The following is a 26,545-nucleotide window of genomic DNA, read 5'->3' as shown; positions in this document are numbered from 1 at the left end:
AGCATCTCAAAGGAAAGAGGAAGAAGACGACTTGTATAGCTTCAGGCTTCCCCCAGCTATTTCATTTTTCAGCATATTCACTCATCACTGTCTTGGATGAATGGCTGGAGGCAAACTAAGGAATGCAATTTCCCATCACCATTGAGAAAAGGCTTCAGAAATGAAATATAGAAACTATCTGGAGCAGTTTCTAAGGCTTCTGTCAGCTTTTGGAGACCACACTAGAGATCAGCCAGAGTCTGTGCTATATGACGCCAACTTTGGCCCCTCTCCTATACAGAAAGCTCTTTCAAATTTACAGTCAGTGGGACTCTTCACAGTAAGCACTATGCTCAGTAATAAATGTTTGCATGATTGGGCCCTAAGGTAATCAATACAATACATTAAGTGCCAAATGTGTAATGGGCCTCTCAAAATGAACCTGCAAATAGTGCAGATGTTTTCTTATGTATTCCCTGTATTTGTGCAAGCAAACGAGTAATGGCATTTCTCTGTCCATTTATGCATACAAGTATATGTGCATTTTCCATAAATATTACAGGTGCATTTTTAATATCTCACTGAAAAACTGTGGTCCCAGATAAATACATCTGTCAAGGACAAATTTTCAAACATGACTTTCTAAGATAACCCTGCAAAATGTACTTAGATATCTGTGGTATATAATACATATACAATGAGTTTGACCGCATGATTATTGTCTGCATGCATAAATGAGTATCTTCCACACAGAAAAGGCAAATTGTAACCATTTTGCAGACACATCTTAGATGCAACAACAGCAAATTCACATGGCTATGTTGCTGCCATGATTGCATGTAGAATGGACTTCCATTTTGTAAATCCTCCTTCAGCAATAGTCAGCATGGGAGATTTTAGGCTTAAAAATCCTTCAGAAATGCATATTCCAACATCATTCATAGTCAGCCTCATGCTCTACTTCCTTCTGTAAAAGCACACCTACTTCTGCACACTGGAAAAGACCCCAACTTTGCAGTCATCTTGTTCTGAACTGGTGCAAAACTAGAGCTTGTCAGATTCATCTAAGTGTTTCCTTGTTTGTGACAAACCAGTGGATGTTAAGAATATGCTGTAACTTTGACACTGAAAACTGTTTAGTTTCTCATAGTAACACAAGAACAGGTTCAGGATATTCAGAGGAAATGTGATTTCCAAGTTGATGGTACCACTTTAAGAATAACCCTTGTTACAGTGGCGTGTTTGTAGGTCCTTCACCAGCCAGTCAGAAATCTTCACCCTTTTGAGAGCTGTATGAAAGGTCACTTAGCAAAAACAAGAGCACTTCAGAGCTTCTGGGAATCCTGTACAGTTTGGCTGGTGAGGAGGTAATGATTTGTAATCAGTGTAAGGCACATACACATTAACGGTCTAGCACTTTAAAATGCTACACATAGATGGTTGCTTTTCGTATTTTCTTTTTGCCGAAGTACGTGTGTATATAATGGTCATGGAACTTTATGTTCTTGCATTCTTGCTGATATCTACATTAGAGCTAGACTTTTCCAGTGATGTGGGATTCTTTTCTAATGTGTTTATTTTTACTTAATGTTTATGAAACAAAAAAAGCATTCAGGTGCACCTAAATGCATCATTCCAACAGGCCCTCTTGACTGCTCATTCAAAACATTTCTTTTTTTTATTACCCATTTCCTCCTCTCTTCATTAACTCTGTTGTTAGTGTCTTTTTTTCTGTCTCTGTTTGATGGTATCATTTGTAATCCAACATTGCTTTTTCATTCTCCTTAGTCCCATTTGTTCTCCACTCCAGCAATCTCTGTGAGAGACTCTCGAAATAAAGTCCACTCTTCCTCCATGGTAGAATATTTTTTGGAAATCGCTACTGGGTAACTGTTAGGGGGCTTATTCCTTCACCCACTTACTTCCCTGGTCCTTCTCGCATGAACAGAGAGCAACAATACCCGAAGTCCAAAGGTGCAAACAATTCAATGTTTATTGGGGTGAATTTCCAGCAAGCATGATTCTAGTTTCCTTCCTTAGTGTCCCCCTTCCCAGCTCTGACACCACAGAGCCTTACACCTGTGTCCCTGTTCCCATTCCTGCCCTTAGCCAAACAGGATTCCAATTTCCTCACCCCCATTCCCTGTTTCCATTTCCCCCTTTAGCAAAACATGATTCCAATTTCCTCACCCCCATTCCCTGTTCCCATTTCCCCTCCCCACACCCACCCACCCACCCACTTCCTGATTGACTGCAGACTATATAGTAAAACTTGAGTTCTGCTTAGCTATACCTTAACCAACCATTTTCCTGAAATTTAACTAACCAATCCTAACATATTATAACATGATTATGTAATCAATTATATCCCACCATCTTAACTAGTTTACACTCAGCAAAATTAATCATACAGCAGACAGGAACAATCACAGACCAGACAGAGATTATACAGACAAACAATAGCAAAGTGTCACAGTAGCAGCCGTGTTAATCTGTATTCGCAAAAAGAAAAGGAGTACTAGTGGCACCTTAGAGACTAACCGATTTCTTTGAGCATAAGCTTTCGTGAGCTACAGCTCACTTCATCAGATGCATTCAGTGGAAAATACAGTGAGGAGATTTATATACACACAGAACATGAAAAAATTGGTGTTATCATACACACTGTAAGGAGAGTGATCACTTAAGATGAGCTATTACCAGCAGGAGAGCGGGAGGGGTGAAGAAAACTTTTTGTAGTGATAATCAAGGTGGGCCATTTCCAGCAGCATGTATTTTCCACGGTATGCATCCAATGAAGTGAGTTGTAGCTCACGAAAGCTTATGCTCAAATAAATTGGTTAGTCTCTAAGGTGCTTTTCTAATAGCAAAGTGGGAACTATAATGACAAAACAATACAGAAGTGAGGATTTCACATCCGAGCTATTGATAAGTGAGTTCTTGCCAGACAGGATGCTATCAAACTAAGTTTCCTTTTACATTTTCTAGGCACTTCCCTTTCTCTGGAGGCAATAGGCACTATCAGGACAGGATTGTATTCCTAACAGCCCAATAGCACCTTCTTTCAATGTGACTAGTTTGGAATGTGAGGATGTGACCGGTTGCTTCCCAGCTTATGGCTGCCTCTGTTGCTTAGCCAAAGGCCTTAGCCTAAGAACAGGGCCTCAGTCTGTCACAGTAAGAGAAGGCCCTTACACCGGCAGGCAGTGATTTTGATTCTTTCTTTTATATCTCTAACTAGCCAAGTGATAAGAATACACCTAAATTCTTAGAGTACAGGCCTTTACAGACAGTCCTGAAGATCTATATCCTAACAGTAACTATTAGCAATTACTTCATCATGAAGCTGATCACCATTGAAGCATTTTGACGCAATAGATATCTGTCTCTGGAACTTTATTAAATGGAACGTCATTGTTGCTATTAAGAGTCATTGATCAGTTTCTGGAGCAAGATTAGCACTTCTAAATATATGTACCTCCCGGATGAGTTTAGACAAGAATATCTGAACTAGAAGTGATCCAAGGTTACTCTGTCACCCGATGGATAGTTAAATGTATACATATGGCAATTCTTGTGCTGAAACCAGGTAGCTGTTAAAAATAGGCCAAATGTAAGAAGCAAATTCTAATAGACGCACCATTATCAATTTCTGTTCCAGTAAGCTGTGTGGTCCCAGTACCAGTTCAAATCTAATTCTGTCATGGCCAGTTCTTGTGTTCATATCTCTGAAGGTGGCAATATGAAGCTGGGGTGACGTATTAGATACAGTGTCATCTAACATGGCATAAAAGCATCTTTTTCAGCATCAGGGCTTGCCTCAAGCAGAGCATACCACATGTCCTACCTTCAAACTGAAAATAGCAGCTATCAGGTGTGGAGAATAAAGCCTGCCAAGTCAATAATACAGATTTTGTCCTCAGGGACAAAACCAGAGCAACACCAATGTGCCTATCAGATGTATTGCGGGCATGTAACAATCGAAAAGTCTGACCCACTACGAATAAGAGCCGTGCTCTTGGTGTTCAAATTCCACCCTGTCTCCTGTGTGCTTCTTACATCAACTTTCAACCTTTTCAGTTATTCAGCCAGGAGAGTCATTTTTCTGATGGCTCTTAATGATAAACGTTCCATGATCCCATCCTCAGATACTGATGTCATTGCCAAAGCGTATTTACCATCTTTATGTCAGATGCTTCTCTCCATCTCTGGTATATGGAAGAAACATCATCACACAGTCTGACTCCTCTGTATGTAGTAGAAAAATTAGATGAATCCTGAAGTCTGGTTCCATGTGAATTGCAGATGAAACTGTTGAAGTTTTATGTCCTTTTCTTCCACACATCAAAGCCAGAAATGTTTCATAGGAATGGCTTATCAGGCCATTGGCCACCCCTCCCACTTTATCTGGGCTTCGGACCTGCACTAGGAACAAAGAATCTAGTGGCTTGGTGCACCAATGGTGGAATCGTATGGTGCAGTGCTTTGTGGAAGCCTCTGAAAGACGAGAAAAGAAACGGATATTTGAAAGTCTGAAGGTCCTAATTGGACATCCATTCTCATGACTTCTGCCAGTTAAAGACAAAAATGGAGAATACTCAGGATTCTGGTGCCCAATTTACGCACTGGCATGAGCATTTTTGTGAATTAATGAAGAGATCCCCACCAAGACATAAACAACTTAATTCAAAAACGAATCCAGCAAAAAACAAGCTGGTGATGTGAGAGGAAGTGATGATTTCAGTCAAATAATTACAAAAGGATAAAGCACCTTGTTTTGACAATATTCCATCAGATCTGCTAAAGGGTGGTGGCCCGGATTTAGTTCACTGGCTTCAGAGAGTTGTCTTAAGAGTTTGGGAAACCGGGTGCATTCCAGAAGATTGGAAAATGGACTGCCATCATCACAAAAAAAAGGGAGGGTCATCAGTTTGTTCAAATTATAGGGAAATAGTGCTGCTGTTAGTCCCAGGGAAGGTGTTTATGGTCTTACTACTGAACTGATATATTATGTCAGCCCAAAAAAAGAGACAACCAGTGTGGTTTCCATCCAGGTCAATTGAAGATCCATGCTATATATGCTCTGCAGAATATTATTGAAAAACGAATAGAGGGACAAAAAAAAGTTAACATTGTATTTATAGACTTTGCAGCTGCTTTTGACTTAGTGCATTGGTGAGTACTGTGCATACTATTATGTCAGTCTGGGGTGCCTCAAGCCTTGGTGTGCCGAGTGGAGAAACTGTAGCACAGTACGTTTAGCTGTGTGAGGATCTACGGTTATATTATAGATTCGTTTAAGTAGGAAAAGGAGTACACCAGGGATGCGTTCTCTCACCTACATTATTTAATGTTCAAATAGACTATGTGATGATAAAGGTGACTGAAGGCAAGTAGAAGGTATGAAGTTTAAATATTCATCATTAGGGGATGATGTTGCCTTACTTGGAGAAACTACAGACCAACTACAGCTAGTGCTGGAAGAGCTGTGGAAAACTGCAAAATCTGAGGGACTTAAGATCAATGGTAATAAAACCAAAGCTATAAAATGGAAATGAACAACGTACAGGCACAGCATGTATATGGCAATGACGTTGAATGGGTGAATAGTTTTCTGGATAGACAATTGACAGCAGGATGTCCTACATCCAAAGAAGTCACACATCAGATCAGTCTTGCATCAGTGGCATTTCAGTGTCTTCAGGGGCTCTGTTTGAGCAGCAGGATGTATGTGTGATAACTAAGATACAAGTGTTCAATGTGGTAGTGATGACAACTCGGCTATATGCAGCAGAAACAAGGCTGTTAAAAACAGCTGTGGAGAGGAAACTTAAAGCTAGTGCCAGCCAGGATTTTTTTTTAACCCAAAAACTTACATCAGAAAATGTGAATTTGTCAAAACCTAAAATTTTCACAGAAATATATTAATTCTGATTCAATTTTTGTAGAAAAGTTTTCTCTGATCCAGTCTGGAATTTCGTGTCAAAACCAAATAGACTGATTGACCAAAAGACCAACTAACCCCAGAATAGCCAATAGTTTGGTGGTTAGGGCACTCACCTGGGATATGGGAGATCTAGGTGGTTTAACCGGGGTCTCCCACATCCCTAACCAGCAAGCTACGGCTGCTCTGGTTGTGTGTTTCTCTCTCGTTCTCTTTCTCTCTTTTTTTCTTTTGTTCATGAATAATTCAAAAGACCTCGATTTTATTCCACTGTGGAACAAGTCTCAAAACTTCAACATTTTTCACAAAACAGATTTTTTTCTAGCTAGCCCTATTTAAAATATTACTGTACCTATTTTTTTATTTTAAAGATTTTTAAACACCTTCTTGCAGAGCCTGGAGAAGAGTATGTTCTATTAGCAAAACAGAGAAACTATATACAAAGTGCTGTCAAATGCAAAAGACCACAAGTGAAAAAAAGGTGTTTAACAATAAAAGCAATAGCCAAGCTGAATCTGAAAAAAACAGTAGAGAGTCGTGTGCACAGAGACAAGGGTGAAAAGCAAGAACTGGGTCTGACTGTGGTTGGTACTGTTGCTCTCACACCTGCACAAAAGATGCTTCTAGTCTTCAGCAGGGGAACAGAAAAACTGTCATGAACATTTTTTTTATAATACTCAGGACATACAATTTAGAGGATGCCCCATCAGAAAACAAATTTCTTAAAATTAATCAGTTTCCAATCATTCAAGTTGACAGTCTCTCTCGAAATACAAGAATAATTTATTACAAATAATATGAAAGGCACCTCTTGATACAGCATTTAAGTATCTTTTATCCTGTACTTTGATTCATGGTTCTGTCACCCATACAATTGACAAAATCGCTCTCTTCTACCATATGAGACCACAAGAGGTAATCCTTATGGAGTGTATTTCAAAACAAATCACATTACTTTACACATACAATGAACAAGGGCTAAACCAAATTAAAAAAAAAAAACAATAGAATATCTGTTTAGTGAAGTCCCATTGTCTATATGTATTTTATCTAGCACTTATGTAAGTCAACACAAGTATGCATAGATCAAATATCACACCAAGGTCTTTATCACTGTGAGTTGTCAGAAAACAAGATTTCCCACATTAACGCCATAACTAATAAATACCTAAGAAAGAACCTCCTTATTTGTAATTAAGCCACTCAGTAGTGTGAAAGAAAAGAGACTCAAACACAAATGAGAAAAAAAAATTGGGGGGGAGGGGGTTAATTACTTCCCCAGGGTCATCTGGTGCATCTCGGATTCTCTCTGTCTTGCAAGTTGCTAGCTCTAGCGGGAGAGACGGACTATTTTTGTGAACTGCACAGTGCTCAGCATATTGCTAGTCCTTAACTAATAATGAATAAAAGTGATTCCCAAGCTGGCAGGAGAATCCAGGGCAGAAGTGATTTACACACTTTATAGTTAAATGTTTTTTCATCTCCCCAAAAGGGAACTGGGTTTAGTTCCACAGGGAGATGTAGCTCAGGCTGCCTTGCTGCTATATGTTTAAGTTGCTGTACAAGGGTTCAAGCCTGTTCTCATTGAAATCAGTGGTAAAAGTCAAATTGACTTCATTCATTCAGGCTCAGGCTCTAATATGACAATTTTCAAAGACCTGGAGAAAAGGAAAAATGACATAAATGGGACTGAAATATTATTATTGTATTCTTAAAAGGTATAGTATCAGTGCTCCAAAGCATTCACTTTTTGTTTAAAAATTAAAAATCTAGCCATAACTTATACCCAGTACTTCAAGAAAAACAGAAATATAGTTCCACGTCATAAGGCTCCAGTGAACTTACCGATCTGCAGCCCAGAACAACGCTGCTTGAACTTGTGCACTGAATCTGTCCAAGAAGCTGATAATTGAAGGATGCCTTGAAGGAAGCTGAAATTTTGAAGAATTCTTCTCTCGCTCCAGTTCTTCTAGTTTCCTTCTAAATGTATCAGCTAAACACAGAAGTACAAAAAGCTGATATTACTTAACAAATAGGGTTACGTTTTTCTTGAAAGAAAAAGTTGGGTGCTCATCAAGAAAAGATCAACAACATGCTGTAGCAAACGCTTCCCTTTTTAATAAAGTAAGTCAGAGTGTTTTGCTCCAAATTACTCAGATTGTAACTGGATAACATCAGAGGCATCTACAATGTCAAACTATTTACTTCTGTTGATATACAAAACTGAGCCTGCAGGCCTCAATTGGGAATTTTAAATCGGTGAGGCTTGGAAGTTTTAGCCTATGATTTGCAACCATACAGTATTCCTAGAGAAATTGTGCTAAACTGGTCAACTTCTATAAGAATTCCTATCCTCTGCTGCTCCAGTTTTAAACAAATTTGTTAGAGTGATAGCTGCATGTGTATAAGTCAGTCTGAATCTGACCTTGAGATCTTCTTGGTTTTAAAAGACCTATGTTAGGACTACATAAAGAGAACCAAAGAATACCCTATGATATTTTAGTTAATAGATTCAGACCTAAATTTAAATAGAAAATGCATATGTAGCAACAAACACTCAAACCCCTAGACATTATATTAGATTTTCAGTGAATTTATTTCTAGTTTATGAATCCAGCAAGTGTGTTATACTGTAAATTTCAAATAAAAATAACAGTGGCACTGAGAGAGCACTTTCATTTTATAACTGCTCTAACTTTATTAGAAAAAAACATTTTAATTAATTTTTATTTTGTGTTCTTTCCTATGCAGAAAACAGGTGGACAGCCCAAAGATAAATAATTGATTTTTAGAATGTTTATTTTCTATCCCAAGATGTTTTGGAAAATACACTGGCAGATTCATATGAACAAAAGAATTCAATCACTTGAACATCCATAATGATTCTTTACCCTGCTCTGAAAACTTTGAACTACTGTACAAATAGAGAAATCTTTAAATTTCCACACTTTCTGCCTACCATTGTTCTTTTTTGAATATTTTGGTAATTTGCTTTCCTCTCCCTCTCTTATTCTGAAAGCAATAATTTGTTTCCAGAATCATATCAATCTGGGCATGCTTTTCTACTAACTAGTTTCAATTTCTTTCTAAACTAGATTATCAGTTTACATTTTTTCATTTTAGTGAAATATATGTGTCCTTATGATAATCTAAGATTTTATTGAGTTAGTTTCTGCTTGTGTTGAGATGAGGGAGCCTAATGTTGCCAAGTATTATTTATTTGTATTATTGTATTACTGTTGTGCCTTGAGGCCCCAAACAAGATTGAGGCCCCATTGTGCTAGGCACCATGCAAATACATCATAGGATAGGGTTTTCAAACTCTTTTTCTGGCGACCCAGTTGAAGAAAACTGCTGATGCCCACAATCCAATGGAGCTGGGGATGAGGGGTTTGGGGTGTGGGAGGGGCTCAGGGCTGAGGCAGAGGATTGGGGTGCAGGGGTGATGGCTGCAGGGTGGGGCCAGGAATGAGGGGTTCAGTGTGTGGGAGGGGGCTGTGGGCTGGGGCAGGAGTCAGGTCTCTGGGCTGAGGGTGCAGGCTCTGGGATGGGTCCAGGGTTGAGAGGTTTGGGGTGCAGGAGGGGGCTCCAGGTTTGGGGGGGCTCAGGGCTGGGGCCGGGGATTGGGGTGTGGGGTTGGGGCTCAGGGCTTACCTCCAGCAGCTCCCGGTCAGCAGCACAGCCCAGGTGCAGAAGCAGGCTTCCAGCCTGCAGCAGGTCCGACTCTCACTCGCAGGCACCACCTCCACCCCACCCACTGGCTGGTTCCCAGCCAATGGGAGTGCAGAGCCAGTGCTCGGGGCTGGGGCAGTGTGCAGAGCCCGTGGCCCCCCCGCCTAGGAACCAGACCTGCTGCTGGCTACTTCTGGGACGCAATGCAGTGTCGGAACAGGTAGGGACTAGCCTACCTTAGCAAGGCAGCACCGCCGACAGGACTTTTAATAGCCTAGTCGGCAATGCTAACCAGAGCCACCGCGACCCAGTCCCTTCCATTCTGCGACTCACTTCTGGGTCGCAACCCATGATTTGAAAACCACTGCCATAGGAGACAATCCTTGCCCCAAAGAGCTTACTGCACAAGTGTGGGGGCATGATGCCAGAGGGAGAGCGACAGGTGTGCAATACCTTGCATAGCATGGAGCTCAGCTCTGTGCTGTAGCTTGCTGGGAACAGGGTGTGTACAACCAAAGGAAGGGCAGGGTCGAGCATCCACAGCAACTCTTCTTCATTCGACTGTTTTTCATCAGATCCTACCTGTACTTTACCATCTTCCATCCTCTCCTCCTTACTAAGATATAGAGAATCCCTATTAATAGATCCTCCCCTAATGGATGTCTCTGTCCAAACCATGTGCTCCTCCACAGTGTCAATAATTTAACTGAGGGTATGTCTACACTACAATTAAACATCCATGGCTGGCCCATGTCTGCTGTCTTGGGCTGTGGGCTGTAAAAGTGCAGTGCAGACATTCAGGCTCGAGCTGGAGCCCGAGTTATAGAACCCTCTCTTCTCACAGGATCAGTCCCAGAGCCTGAGCCCGAACGTCCACACTGCAATTTTACAGCCCTGTAGCCCAAGTCCTGCAAGCCTGAGTCAGCTGACACAGGCCAGCTGCGGGTGTATAACTGCAGTGTACACAAACCCAAGAAAAGCCCAAATAAGCAGGGCTTTACAGGACCTGCTTGTTCTTAAAGGGGGCAGGGATTGGAGAAGGCACTACCTGTGGGCCTTACCCAGCCCATGATCCCCTGTCAGACTCAGCCTTCTGTCTGGCTTCTCGGAGAAGGCTCATCTCCCAGCAGCCTGTCCATCACCCTCTGCCTGACTGCTCAGCTCCTTTTAACCCACTCATCCAGTCAGAGCATGCTCAGCAGACCTAGAGGGGAGGAGATCCCTGGGCCCCGTATTCTCTTTTAACCACTTCAGACCCAATGTGGGATTTGTATATCCCATCACAGGGAGGTTTCAGATGGCTCCATTGTGGCTCTCAACACTCCCATCAAATCTGCTGCCTCAGGAGGAGCCAGGCTGGTTCAGGAGATGGAAGACAGACATCACTGGAGCATCTAGTTTCTCCCTTTGCTGGTATTCTGACTGTTGGGCCTGAGAATAAGGCGGCATACTTTGCCTTTTCTGGGGTTGATATTTGTAAGGCTTTCCACAGAGAGCTAAGGTGTAAGTTTTTGTTCAATATCTTCAAAATGATCTGGAGGATGGTGTGGATTGCACTCTCAGCAAATTTGCGGATGATACTAAACTGGGAGGAGTGGTAGATACGCTGGAGGGCAGGGATAGGATACAGAGGGACCTAGACAAATTGGAGGATTGGGCCAAAAGAAATCTGATGAGGTTCAATAAGGATAAGTGCAGGGTCCTGCACTTAGGACGGAAGAACCCAATGCACAGCTACAGACTAGGGACCGAATGGCTAGGCAGCAGTTCTGCGGAAAAGGACCTAGGGGTGACAGTGGACGAGAAGCTGGATATGAGTCAGCAGTGTGCCCTTGTTGCCAAGAAGGCCAATGGCATTTTGGGATGTATAAGTAGGGGCATAGCGAGCAGATCGAGGAACGTGATCGTCCCCCTCTATTTGACATTGGTGAGGCCTCATCTGGAGTACTGTGTCCAGTTTTGGGCCCCACACTACAAGAAGGATGTGGATAAATTGGAAAGAGTCCAGCGAAGGGCAACAAAAATGATTAGGGGTCTGGAACACATGACTTATGAGGAGAGGCTGAGGGAACTGGGATTGTTTAGTCTGCGGAAGAGAAGAATGAGGGGGGATTTGATAGCTGCTTTCAACTACCTGAGAGATGGTTCCAGAGAGGATGGTTCTAGACTATTCTCAGTGGTGGAAGAGGACAGGACAAGGAGTAATGGTCTCAAGTTGCAGTGGGGGAGGTTTAGGTTGGATATTAGGAAAAACTTTTTCACTAGGAGGGTGGTGAACACTGGAATGCGTTGCCTAGGGAGGTGGTGGAATCTCCTTCCTTAGAAGTTTTTAAGGTCAGGCTTGACAAAGCCCTGGCTGGGATGATTTAATTGGGGATGGGTCCTGCTTTTGAGCAGGGGGTTGGACTCGATGACCTCCTGAGGTCCCTTCCAACCCTGATATTCTATGATTCTAAGTTCCCAGGGACCATAATGCAGCCCTTGAGTCCTTGGAGAAATACAGCACTTAATCTGATTCTGGCTGACAAACACCATTCTCTTGAAGGCCAAGTGCTCTATCATGCTTCGTATGGTATGCCTGATGCCTGGAGCCACAAGGCCTAGTTCATAGAGAAGGCTGTGACCATTGGCCTTGAGGCTGAGTCAGAGGCATCCATGGCTGCCTGCAATGAGTTCTCACAACCATTTGCCCCCCATGATGTTCTCTTTCATTTCATCCCCACAATCCTGTGGGATTTTCAAAAGGAAGGGGACAACCCTCCCCCACATGAGATAATTGTACTTGGCAGTTCACCAACTTGGGTGCAATGAGGCAGATGAATATACCTTTCATCCATACAGATGTAACATCGTAGTATGCTTGTCCTTAGGAGCACCTTTAGTGAACTTTGATTTCTCTTGCATTGCAGAGATGACCAAGGACCCTGGATTTGGGTGGGCATAAAAGTGTTTGAAGCCTTTCGGCATCACCTGACACCATTTTTTCACATACTTGGAGGTGGGAAGAAGAGTGGCTGGGGTTCATCATAGCACTCTGGCTGGTTCTAAGATCTCTTCATTGATAGGAAGAGTGATTCTGGCCAGTGTCATGACACTCAGGATGTCAAAGAGTTTGAGAAACATTTCCTGTATAAAATATAGTCTCAATATACAGGGAATCAAACCCAAATTGATGGTGATTGCTGTAACGAAAGCTCTTACACAAAAGTGCTGGTAAGAAACTGACCATTATTTTCTGGCCTCACCCACATGAGTTGGATCAGGGTTACAAAATATTATACTACCTGCCTGTATAATAGGGTATCCACTGACTCAAGTGGCTTCTGTTCCAATGGTCAGGATCACTTTTCTTTATACGCTGCTTATTGAAGTGGAGGACAGCAACCAACTGGCACATAGTTCAATCCAGAACTTAAGGGGAAGGGAAGTTTTGGGCAAAGACATCATGGCTAACTCTTACTAGTGCCATGGGACCTGTAATGGTCTCACCGCGCACACAGGACCTTGATTTTTTTTTAAGGACTCCTCTAAAAGACCCACCTTCATGGTGCTCATTTTCTCTAACTCAGCAGGACGAAGAGCTCTGTGGGCCAGATGAGATTCTTAACCTAATACTTAGGCCCAATAAGCCACTAACAATTGCATTTTATGTGAAATTTCAATACCAAACTTTAATTTTAACAGTGATATGCAGTATAGTAATCTAGCCATAAAAACGGAACCAGATTGTGACTGACCCTTACACAGGAGTGCAGGATTCACAGAGAAACCCTCCTGCTCACAGGTAACTCAGTATTGAATTCCCTGTGATGAAGTGCCCTCACCATGCATCTCTGGGGTGCACAATACCCGAAGGAGGGCACTGAGGCTATGCCAATCTGCCCAACAGCCCATAAAGTGGGCCTGACACCCAATTGGGAGGGTTGTGCTGTATCCTTCAAAGGTTGGCCCCAACAAACTCCCAGTCCCAGATTTTCCCAAAACACGTGTTCTGCACTGTCCAGCCCTCTCCTGGATGGTTCAGATATTATAGGTCCATTGCCCCTGTAAGGAATCAATATTCAACAATTTGCTACCTTAACTGAATTTACCAAACATTTCAGTTAAACAAAACACTGAGTTGGTTTAGATTAAAGATAAAACAAGAATATTAACAAAAGAAGGTAGGATTTTAAGGGAATTCAAGGATATGAAATAAAATTAACAATAGTTATAAGCAAATAAAAGTGAAAACACACATCTAAAAGTCTAAAACTTAATCTTGCAAGTTTTGGTTCAAGGCTTTGTTGAAGATGCTTGTCTCACCCACAGTCTTCCAACAAGATGGTGACTGACCCTTTCCTTGGTTAGGATCTCTCCCAGAGGCCCAAAGGTGTCGGTGCCTTTGTCTTCTTAGAGTTAACTTGGGGTTCTCTGCCCCTCTCTTTTATAGTCTAGTGAACCTTCAAAGTGGAGTTACCCTTCAAAGTAAAGTTTATTCAAGCAGTAAAGAAGGCGACATGGAGTCTGGCGGTGAAGGAGGCTCCGTGCTCTTTCTTCCCCCACTTGTGTTTGCTGAATTCCAAATTGTTCTGTTTCCTGCCATTCCTGCTGTTCTATTTACTACTTATACGTAAATTGAGATGAACACACATTCCTTGATTTAGGACAGGCCTGTTTTAACAACTTTTGCCTAGGCAGGGCTGTCTGGTTTTGAACATGTGCTAACATCATCATAGAATCATAGGACCGGAAGGGACCTCGAGAGGTCATCTAGTCCAGTCCCCTGCACTCATGGCAGGACTAGGTCTTATTTAGACCATCCCTGACAGGTGTTTGTCTAAACTGCTCTTAAAAATCTCCAATAATGGAGATTCCACAACCTCTCTAGGCAATTTATTCCAGTGCTTAACCACCCCGACAGTTAGGAATTTTTTCCTAATATCCAACCTAAACCTCCCTTGCTGCAATTTAAGCCCAATGCTTCTTGTCCTAGCCTCAGAGGTTAAGAACAATTCTTCTCCCTCCTCCTTGTAACAACCTTTTATGTACTTGAAAACTGTTTTGTCCCCACTCTCAGTCCTCTCTTTTCCAGACTAAAAAAAACCCCAATCTTTTCAATCTTCCCTCATGGGTCACATTTTCTAGACCTTTAATCATTTTTGATGCTGTACTCTGGATTTTCTCCAATTTGTCCACATCTTTCCTGAAATGTGGCACTCAGAACTGGACACAATGCTCCAACTGAGGCCTAATCAGCATGGAGTAGAGCAGAAGAATTACTTCTCGTGTTTTGCTTACAGAACTCCTGCTAATACATCCTAGAATGGTGTTACACTGTTGACTCATTTAACTTATGGTCCACTATGACCTCCAGATCCCTTTCCGCAGTACTCCTTCCACGGCAGTCATTTCCCATTTTGTATGTGTGCAACTGATTGTTCCTTCCTCAGTGGAGTACTTTGCATTTGTCCTTATTCAATTCCATCCTATTTACTTCAGACCATTTCTCCAGTTTGTCCAGATCATTTTGCATTATAATCCTATCCTCCAAAGCACTTGTGACCCCTCCCAGCCAGGTATCGTCCACAAACTTTTAAGTGTACTCTCTATGCCATTATCTAAATCATTGATGAAGGTATTGAACAGGACCTAGAACTGATCCCTGTGGGACCCCACTTGTTATGCCCTTCAAGCATGACTCTGAACTACTGATAACTACTCTCTGGGAACAGTTTTCCAACCAGTTATGCACCCACCTTATAGTAGCTCCACCTGGGTTGTTTTTCCCTAGTTTGTTTATGAGAAGGTCATATGATTGATTGCTTAATTATTTGCTCCATTATCTTTCCGGGTACAGAAGTTAAGCTGACTGGTTTGTAATTCCCCGGGTTGTCCTTATTTCCCTTTTTATAGATGGGCACGATATTTGACCTTTTCCAATCTTCTGGAATCTCTCCCATACAGGGGGAATTCATATCTTTACATATAATGTCACTACATACATTTCATTTTGATATTATTGATCAGTGAGTTATTAGTTTTCAAATGATACCCCACAATGCATATTTTGTACAGAGATTATTACAGTGGTGTGCAGGGTCTGAATATAGGGGTGCTTAGTGTGATAGGCCCCAAATGATTTTGTTCAGTGCTTGGCATCCTTTGTCTTTTCAAACGTGCATGAAAAAATGAGACCATTTTAATGAGTAAGTATGACAGGGTACAGAGACACTATCATGGCAAATGAGGAGTAAAACAACTCAGGCTTACACAGGTTCTTCGGGGGGTGGGGTATAAAAACCAACTGTTTTAGGAACAGGCAGGGAGAGGCTATTGTCTAATCTAGAGTTATGGGTTAGAAACCTTGAGCTGATCAAGCAAAACATTGTTACATTCCAATGCTTTAACTGTTGTTCCGTTACATGACTGGCTAACCCTGTGTCACATTGTTTCACCAGCCTGCACTTACCTTCTTAGACCTCAGGATGTCATAGAGGTTATTTTTGGAAGAAATACAGATGAAGGAATTCAAAGGCCAATTTATTCTCTCTCTTTCATTAATTCTCAGATGCATTGTGTTTCATACTTGCAAGTGTACATGGCATTCAATTAATTTCTATTACCAGACATTTCAAAATACTTTGTTCTGATGGTGTTTTATAAAAATATTGCTGGCCTCATCTGCTACTCCTCTCTCAAAACCAAACGATCTTTTATCCTTTCTGTGTTAGTCACTATAATCCTGCAGTCTTCTCTAATCAACCTTTTTAAGGAACTCTTTTTAAAAAAAAAAAAAAAAAAACAGCCTATCCATCAGTTTATTAAGCAGCAAAATACAAACAGCAAAAATGCATCTTTTCTTCCCTATCAGCAAAAGGCACCACTTAGGAAATGTAACTATATGCAATGTACATAGCAGCCAAGTACTATGCTTAGTTATTAATTGTAATTGTTTATACTGAGCATAAGTATCAATTCCTGCAGTGATGCAAGCCAAAACTAAAGCAAATAGTTTAGCTGATGGCTGGTAAAAAGCAATTGCTACCTTATACTTTATATACTGATGCTTTGAAATTGCATCTTAAGTACTTCAAAGTTGCTTCATTTAAAAACAGAAGTAAATGAACTGTTTACCTTGCTATTACATTAGGTAACCAACTGGGAAATTGTTTAAAGCTGGAAAGCAAGCTACAGGTTATAATGACCATTATTTTGATGCAGAATAGTGTTTAGGAAACAGAGGCATTATCTCTGACCTTTATTTGGAATTTATTTATTTAAATATTTGAGAGTTTGTGCTTTTACCTTAACTCCCCAATTCATCAACAAGCTCTGGAATTCACTCAGGGTCTTTCCAGTATTGCAATAATAAGCTGAAAATGATCAAACAAAGCTGGGGGGAAATGATTGCTTTACAGTACAACCATGAATTTATGCTCTACCATCTGCTTCACAGACACCGTCATCACCGAAGATAGAAAGTTCACTGGCAGTAAACTGAGGCCCTGCATGTCAGAACAAATCATTTCCAGACCTCATTAGAGGATAAATTGGAAGATCTTTGTGCAAAACAGGGCATAAGATAATCGAAGTGGAAAGTCATCTGTCCTCAACTAAGACTTTGCTAAACTCACCTGCCTCAATTTGCCCTATCACTTACACTGGTGAGAATCAGAAGGGAAAAAAATCAATTAAAGCCATTGGTGTTATATTGTTGCCATGATACCTGGTATCTTAAAGCTCCAGTCTTGGAGCCACATGATTATATAAAAATCCCAACTTTCATTTTTAAAATAGCACGTTTCTAGTCCTCAAGGTTGCAGAGAAAAGCTTAAAAACATACCCCAAATGCTGAAAAACCAGAAGGCAGACAAAAATAACGCCAAATTGATTTTCTAAAATGTAATGATTTTTAAGAGAATCACAGGATATTTTGGTGCCTGATTCATGATTTTTGTGCACTTGAGGTTGTCAATACTATATTTAAAATAAGTAAAGAAGAATCAAACCCATAAATACCCCCTTTTCTGAATCCAAAACCTGTATAAGTCTAGTGATTAAATATACTGAAAGCATGGAGAAGAGAATGGTATCTCAAATATCACAGGCAAAGTAATGTCTTGTTTTCAATACTGCTGGATTTCTGACTATGAAGGCAATATCAAATCCTATGGATTTCGAGAACAAGAGGACTACAACTTTGCTGGCTCCTGATGTCACTGAAAATGTCCCTTTCACCCAATGGCATTTAAAACTCCTATCAATTGGAACTTGGAAAACGATAATCTTGTGACCACGTGCTCTAACTTGTTACATTTTCTAGTTCCCAAAAAACAGAGTTGGTGAGGCATAGCACTGCAGTCAAGTGCCCTAGATTGGGAAATTGAGACGCTGGCTCTTGAGCATCTTAAAGATACTGAAGCAACTGCCTCAGCGTTCAGCTGAAAGCAGTAGGGCCAAAATGTGTATGTTGTTTCATAATCATTCGTTCTGTGGACAGTTTTCTTATAGTAGTTTTATGTTAGAATAAAGAATTGACCTTTTATTGCCACACCATCCTATGGATTGTGTGCTGTTTACAACTGAAGGAACAATAAACTGAGAAGGGATGGAAGCATTTTAATGCAATTGCCCTCAACAGATGCCACAATAAAACCTTAAGAAGGATTAAGGCAAAAGACTTTAGCCCTGAGTGCTTTATATCAACCATCACCAAAATAATGTAAATTTTGTTTAAAATATTCTAGACCCAATACTTAGCTCCAGCCAACATGCAAACAATGCTGTGCAACCCTTTGCTATGATCCTCCCAGAGCTGGCTACACTACCCCTAAGGGCATGAGGTAAATGTGCTACAGGCTCAGACAACAAACTGAGATCTAAATATTCTCCCTAAAAATAAACCATCGGTTCCATTTTAACAAAAGACAACCATAACAAGCTTCTCCAAAACACTCACAATCAAGCAAAATATTCTATATAAGAGGATCAAACACCTCTTTCTCCCCAGATCTGCACGCAATCCAACACTAGCAGAGGGAAGAACCAACAGTGAGGTGGCTTTCATTAAAGAAAAAAGAAAAGGAGTACTAGTGGCAACTTAGAGAATAACCAATTTATTTGAGCATAAGCTTTTGTGAGCTACAGCTCACTTCCACCGAATACATCCAATGAAGTGAGCTGTAGCTCACGAAAGCTTATGCTCAAATAAATTGGTTAGTCTCTAAGGTGCCACAAGTACTCCTTTTCTTTGTGCGTATACAGACTAACACGGCTGCTACTCTGAAACCTTTCATTAAAGAGTATATCTTGAATGAAGAAAAGGAGTACTTGTGGCACCTTAGAGACTAACCAATTTATTTGAGCATGAGCTTTCGTGAGCTACAGCTCACTTACTCTGAAACCTATCTTGAATGAGTGTTATTTCCTGGGCAACTGAGAGACTTTGTTGATGACTAGGAAAAAGACTCTGTGCTTGGGCCACTGCAAATAGACAAAGAAAGTACTGTTTGAGGATTCTTTGTGGTATTAGGCTGGTCAGATGGATCATTTCCAGATGAGCTTCAGACATTATAATGCTGGACTGAACACAAGCTCCTCTTTTCTGAGAATGAGGGCATTACTGTGCCTTTATTACTGACGACACAGAAGAACACAGGTAGTAACAATTATCCTTTACTATTGGCAGGGGTCCACATTGGTGGACAGTCTGAAGCAGCTACAAGCAACACAGCTGACAAAGGTATTTTTAAAGCCTTGAAAGGAATCATTTTTCTCATTCATTTAATGAGACCCCTGACCCAGTCATTTAGGGATGCACTAATATGTGTAAACTCAAGTGTGTTGGTTTTCCTATTTTCCTGCCCATTTCCTGAAGTCAATGCTGAGAGACAGGGATTAAAGAAATTCAGCTCCAGTCTCTCTCTGTCCTTTACAACAGGAATCCTGCCACTATCTCTGCTCCTGCCCTTACTACCACCCCCTCACTCACCACTCAGTTCCCTTCCCTCTAAGGGTATGTGTACACTGCAACAAAACATCTGTGGCTGGCCTATGTCACCTGACTCGGGCACGCGGAGCTTGGGCTACAGAGCTGTTTAACTGCGGTGTAGACACTCAGGCTCAGGCTGGTGCCCGGGCTGTAGGACCCTGCGAGGTGGAAGAGTCTGAGAGCATGGGCTGCAGCCTGAGCCCAAACATCTACACTGTGATTAAACAGCCCCGCGAGCCTAAGCCAGCTGGCACAGGCCAGCTGCAGGTGTCTAATTGAAGTGTAGACATACCCTAAGAGAGCAGACAGCCTCAGACTCACAGCTTCCCTTTGTTCAGCTTCCAGACAACCCATCCTGTTAAACCACTGCCCTATGTTTCTATCTAGGTTCTTACATAGCCCTCATCACCATAATATCTGAGCACATCACCATCATGGGCATTATTCTCACAACACCCCTATGAAGCAGAAAAGTATTATCTCCATTTTACAGATGGGAACCTGAGACACAAGGTAGAGGAAGTGACTTGCCCAAAGTCACACAGGATGCTTATGGCCAAACCAGGAATTGAATTCACATCTCCTGAATCCCTGTCTAGTGCCCTATCCAACAGAGCATCCAGACACCATGAGGATGGTTTGGTTCCAATATCTCCTCAAGTTCCAGCTCTTTCCTTTCCTACAATATTAGCTGCATGCCACCTTTCCCTGTCTCTTTCCTGTCTGATAGGGGGACTGTGATGGAGTAACAGGGGAAAGTAGAAAACACTAGGCATACAAACAAACATGAATAGTTTCTGCCAGAAGATAAATGGAAATGTGGGCCTGAAATGATTCCTATTAAGGCTCCCAGCCCAGCCACCAGAGATCCTTTCCTCCTATCCGCACACCCTAGTAACAATCCAGAAAACTAGGAAGTCCTTAAAGTGTGTAACACCAGGATTTTCTAAGAGTATAGAATGTAAGTTTTATAGCAGATTTACTGGAGAATCTGACAGCATAAATAAATCCATTCTTGGAGTTTAATATTTCAGTTGTTCTAAATCATATGAAAAAATGAAACATGACACACGCTGGCAGTTATGGATTTTTTCCTTTTACATTTAAATTGAATTTGCTAGTTTTCATTTAAACTTTAAACAAAAGTAAAATTCTCAATGTTTCAGATACTCTTGTTAATGACTTGGAGAAGCTTACTGTAGCTTATGTTTTAAATCTGGAATATTGCACAGGACATCAAGACTTTCACCAGGAGGGTGCTGGCTCAGTCCCAGTTCAGGCTAGCAGCTTCTGGCCCCCTCCCTCTGCCTCAGCTGATGTTCACACACATCTGACCAGTGTTCTGTCAGCAACAGAGTCGTGGATGGTCAGGCCTAGCGGTGGGAGAGGGGTCTTGCCTGGTGGTGGGAGCTGTGCTCATTAGGTTGCCAGGAGAATGGCTCTGCTGCAGGGTAAGCCCTGGACATGTCCCTACATCACAGAAGTCCATACCACGAAAGCCACCACATAACCCCCATTCAGCCTGTGACTTCACGTTAGGGCTGTTATAGTGCTTGAGAAGTTCATACTTGGTTGGTGAAATCTAAGGAGAGAACTCACAACCAGTCTGGGGTTTGTGCCCTGCTTCTTAACAGTCTGCCCTGAGGTTGGTATTCGTGCTCTTAATCCACTCCTGACAGCCTGACAGAGACAACACTGGGTTAAGCTGAAAGGACAAAGATTGTGCTGGGGGGACTGTTACTAGTGGATTTCCTCAAGGATCGGTCTTGGGATCAATCTTATTTAATATTTTCATTGATAATCTTGGCACAAAAAGTAGAAGTGTGCTAATGAAATTGACTGATCACACAAAGTTGAAAGGCATTGTCAATATATAGGAGTATTGGAATGTTATGCAAGAGGAACTGGATGACCTTGCGGAACAGAGTAATAGAAATGGGATAAATTTTAATAGTACAAGGTCATGCACTTAGGAACTAATAAGAATTCCTGCTAAAAGCTGGGGGCTTATCAGTTTTTCCACAAGAGAGGAGGAGAAAGACCCGTGTATTAGTTGATCACAGGATAACTAAGAGCCACCAATGTGATGCAGCCATGAAAAAGGCAAATGCAGTCCTAGATGTATCTGGAGAAGCATTTCAAGTAGAAATAGGGAAGCGTTAAGGTCTCATCTGAAATACTGAGTAAAACTCTGGTCATTCACATACTAGAAAGATTAATTCAAACCGGAACAGATATAGGAAAAGGCCACCAGGATGATCAGGGGAATGAAGAGCCCACCTTACCAGAGAAGACTAAAAGAGCCTGGCTTGTTTAGCTGAGCAAACTAAAGGCTGGGAGAGGATATGATTCATCTCTAGAAATATATCAAGGAGGTTAAACCCCAGAAAGGTTAAACCCCAGAAGAGCTATTCAAGCTAAAAGACAACACTAGCAAGATAAATGGGTATAAACTGGCCATAAACAAATTCAGGCTGGAAATCAGAAGAAGATTTCTAATCATCAGAGTTTTGGGGTTCTGGAACAGCCTTTCAATGTGAGTTACGGGGGCAAACAACTTAATTAGTTTTAAGATGGAGCTTGATAAATTTATGAATGGGATTCTATGATGGGTTTACTTGAGATAGCCAGTGACTGGGCTTGATGACCCAGGAGGTCCCTTCCAGTCCTATAAAAATAATATAGTACTGTACTGAGTGTATCTACTCCCATTCTTCATTGATTCATACAGCATCTGAAACTTGTTAAACACGTAAGGTGCCACAAAACACAAAATGGTTTTAATGTGTCAAGTTTTTGGAATGATCAGCCCTGTATTCACCTACTGTAAATACAGAATAAATCATGCCCTGTTTGCTTTTCATACTTTCTGTCGGTATCTCATTTCCAGTTAAAGTGATGTGATGTTTGAACTTCCCATATGACTTTATAGTAAGGATAGTCTAAGATGCATCGAAAGATACTTTAGAGTAAAAACAAGCAGGTGCATTTTATTTGATATCCGCATTATTTTGTAAGCAGTGTTGAGAGTGTCCTTACATATTATTTTGACTACATTAAATCCTACAGAAATAAAGATAAACATGCCCTATTGATTCCAGTAAGAATTTTCATTAAAAGAAGAAAATATATACAGCACTATCATCTAGAAAGAATCTATATTATACTCTAAGAGTATAATTTAGCTGTATAATACATAAAGAGATTCCTACAAACAAGGAAGGCAACAGAAAGCAATGCAGAGCCTTACCTGCCTATAGTTCAGATCTCTCTATGTGGATCTGGTTACAGAAAGACTGTAGGAGAGATTTCCAAATCTATATTGTTCAAATACGTCAGGAGGCAACTATCTGTTAGTCTCATATTGAGGGGGACTGAACAAAAATCACCCCCACATTGACAAAAATCTCTAAGCCAGGGATTTCAAATTCAAATCACCACAAGGGCCACATGAGGACTAGTACATTGGTCCGAGGGCCGCATCACTGAAACCTTTTCATACTACGATACAAAAGTATAGTCAAAAATGAAAAAAAATAAGAATAATATAGTATGCTATTAAAAGTCAATGTATTAACTTTTTAAAAACTGTAATGCAAAAAGGGGTTTTAATAAATATAAACACCTGTAACTATTCCTTATGTGGTTAGTAACACTGCTGATGATCTACACTAACAGTCTATCAACATAGCTGTAATGGCAGGAACTTTTTAAAGTAACTATTCATACAAAATACATTGCCACTTTTAACAAACATTTTTCCCAACTACTCACAGCAAAGAATCATACATGCTGAACTTCATACCTCAGACTGTTCGTCTAGTCCATGAGGCCCAGCCCCGTCCTGCCTCTTCCCACCACTTTCCCACACCCATTCCAACCCCTTCCCCAAAGTCCCTGCCCCAAACCCACCCCTTCCCCACCCCTATTCCAAACCCTTCCCCACCCCTATTTCAACCCCTTCCCCAAATCCCCACCCTGGCCCCACCTCTTCTCCGCCTCCTCCCCTGAGCACGCCGTGTCCCTGTTCCTCCCTCCCTCCCCTCCTGGAAAGTCCTAAGCGCCACCAAATAGCTGTAGGTGGAAGAGAGGGATGTGGCGCACTATTGAGGGGAGGGATGCTTGGCTGCTGGTGGAGTCAGCACCTATGGCGGGCCGCAGGAAATAACTCCAAGAGTCAGCAGAGTGTTTGAGACCCCTGCTCTAAGCCAAAATCTCCCTTTCCTCATCACCTCGAAAAAGGGTGAAAATCGTCAATGGGAAACTGGAGATGACTATAATTAATCAATGACAGTGAAATATGATGGACTTTCCACACAGAGTTGCATAATATGCCATGATGATTGTTTTCAAAAAGCAAGTTTTGAACGCTAAGGAATAAATAAAAGGAATTTGTCTGGATTTTTAATTCAGGGATTTTATGTTTATGGATTCAGTCAGAAAATATTGTCCTATACTCTATTTAGCAATGTATAGGTTCTTTGTTCCTGCTGTCAAACAAAGAACAGACTCCTTAGTTATTTCTAACCTGAGTATACATAGCATTGCATCCTTAACTAGACTGTCTGAAACATTTATTTTTGTGATGGAAGTCCAAGAATATAATAGATAACATGAAGTAGTGATCCACAACAGATTATTCCTGTAATTTAAAATGTGTCATGCTATGAAAAAGCACAGCAGAAAAGCACAAATTGTAGTCTAAGAAACATCAATGAACAAGTGCAGATAAAGTCACCTATCAAAAGTGCCAAAGTTGAAATCTGACAGAGGATTAAGTAGATTTTTTTTAACTTATATTCTGAAATTCCCTTCTTGACTATTCTATGTGGAGGAAACAAGTCACCAGCTGAAGACAAGTCACCAGTTGAAGATCAGGATCACTTGAAAACAAAGAGCAATTAGAAGGCATGATCTTTTCTCTTCTGTGGCAAGAGAAACTGTGAAAACAGAAGTCATTCATTGTAGCCTATAGTTTATGGTTATTGAAACTTCAGCAAAGAACCCTACATGGGGATTCAGGAGTTTATTTCTGAAGAAAATGAAAGTCTTTTAGGTAACTGAATACATTGCATCTGTTTGTCATGAATGAGGATTGGGATGTAAGAATTTGACTTCTAGTTAAACACATCTTCCTTGTTCCTCTCAGCACTCCACCCACAGCATCCCCTCCTTGAATCCCTTCTCTAGCTTCCAGTGTTTATCATATCATATATTAAAATTCCTTATCCTTAACATCTGGGGCATGCAGAAGGGGGCAAGCAGGGGCACGGGCCCCCCAAAATCCACGGGGCACAGAACTCCTCCGGACCCAGGGCTGGGGCAGGGAGAGCTGGCTCCTTCAGCCCCAGGGCCACATCAGGGGCACAGAACGTGCCCCTCTAAAAGTGGTCACATTTTTATTCCTGCCCATGCCTCTGCTCCACGTTTAAAACCCTACATAATTTCAAACCTACTCATTTCCCCACTTCCATTCCCTACTAGCTTCCTCTTAGTCTCTCTGTATCTCTTATGCCTTTTTTATCCCAATTTAACTATGAGATTTGTTTTTAATTAATTTAGGTAAACCGGTCCAAACCCATAGGGTTGAAAACAATTTAAAATGTTAGTTGAGTTAAATCTAGTTTTAATCTAGACACGGCCTTACTTTCCTCCTACTACTTTCAACTGCCATACTCAGTCACTGCAGTAGCACCCAGAAGCCCCAGTTGGGATCAGAGTTCCATTATGCTAGGCACTCAGCAAACAGATGCTGTCCCTGCCCAGAAGAGTTTACAGTCTAAGAAACAATGAACAAAGAGGATAGTTTACAAACATTTGAAATTTGTTTACAAACTATTCAGAGAAATTTGAATCAATCACAAAGAGCTACATTTATTCACAACAAATAATTTGACTAGATTTAATAACCTGAAATATTACTGTATAACCATATATCATATATGAGTATACAGTAATATGTCGTCATAAATCTCTTATTCTAGATGATCCATCAAGTGATTCTTACTTTGTAAGTAGCTAAAGAATTTTGCAGCAGATTGCACGTAAGTCTTTGCTAACTTGTGTCATATTGGAACTGAAAATCAGGTATCCAAAATGCTTTTTACTTCCCAGACATGCATATGACATGCCATCATGTGCTTCCACCCCTGTTCATATTTTGGATAAATAGCTTCTGTTCCATTGTTCTGAACTAGGCAAACAGCTTCCTGTAATTAGCAAAGAAACACAAAGGAGCAGGAGTTCTGTCCCCAAACTACCATAATCTTTTAATGGATTTAAAATCTTCCAGAGAGAGACCCATACCCATTATGTTCTTGAATATTAATGTTTGCTCTGGGACTTTTACATTAGCAAACACACACTGTTTGTGAAAATATATGAAAACCCAGATATCTCCCTAAACTGGTGGCTCTGCACTCAAAGTGCCTGCTGCAAATCTTATATTCTACCTAAAGAAGGAAATACTTTTTTGAACTGGCCTTCATTCAAACCCATGTCAGAATGGAAAAACTCCAAATCTGCAGTTCCTTATGCTAAAAATACCTACTTTTTGGCCAAACTTTTCCCTATAAGCCTATGGATCTCCACTGTGGAAGAAGAGCAGATCCAACATACAGCTCTTTGGAGCAGAGACTGTATCTTACTACATGTGTTGCGGGTGCCTAGAAAATTGTGGGCACTACCATAAAACAACACATAAAAATGACAATTTGTAATGTGGGAGAATATGGCAGGATTTGATGTTGGTGATTTAATAGGTGGAACCTGTCTCGCTGAATCAGTACTAAACCAATGCTTCAATATGGCATCAGAGGCACTGATCATGTGCTTTAAACCACAAAAAGCTTGAAATATTGACAGATTAGGGATTGGAGAAGACCAAATTCCAATGCCAGGTAGAGTCCACACAACAGAAAGGGAAGGAGGGAGGCAATTAACAGCATGTAGGGGACAGACAGAGCCAGGACCTCAAG

General features: G+C 41.1%; 1 protein-coding gene across 7 annotated transcripts in view; it reads right to left on the bottom strand.

The window, feature by feature from the left end:
* The window catches only part of DISC1 (DISC1 scaffold protein), a 352,964-nt gene that overhangs the window by 237,724 nt on the left and 88,695 nt on the right, over positions 1–26,545 (bottom strand). For all 7 annotated transcript variants that reach the window (XR_012667726.1, XR_012667727.1, XM_075126899.1 and 4 more), the window contains one exon: positions 7,769–7,916. Coding sequence is in view for 5 of the 7 variants with exons in the window: in XM_075126899.1 (XP_074983000.1) it covers positions 7,769–7,916 (148 nt within the window). In the remaining 2 variants the exon portion in view is untranslated. The remainder of the gene's footprint in view (positions 1–7,768; positions 7,917–26,545) is intronic.

Source organism: Caretta caretta, chromosome 3 (genome assembly GCF_965140235.1).
Source record: "Caretta caretta isolate rCarCar2 chromosome 3, rCarCar1.hap1, whole genome shotgun sequence".
NCBI classification, from domain to species: Eukaryota; Metazoa; Chordata; order Testudines; family Cheloniidae; genus Caretta; species Caretta caretta.
Note: the sequence above shows the minus strand (reverse complement) of the source record. Positions and strands in the feature narration are given on the sequence as shown.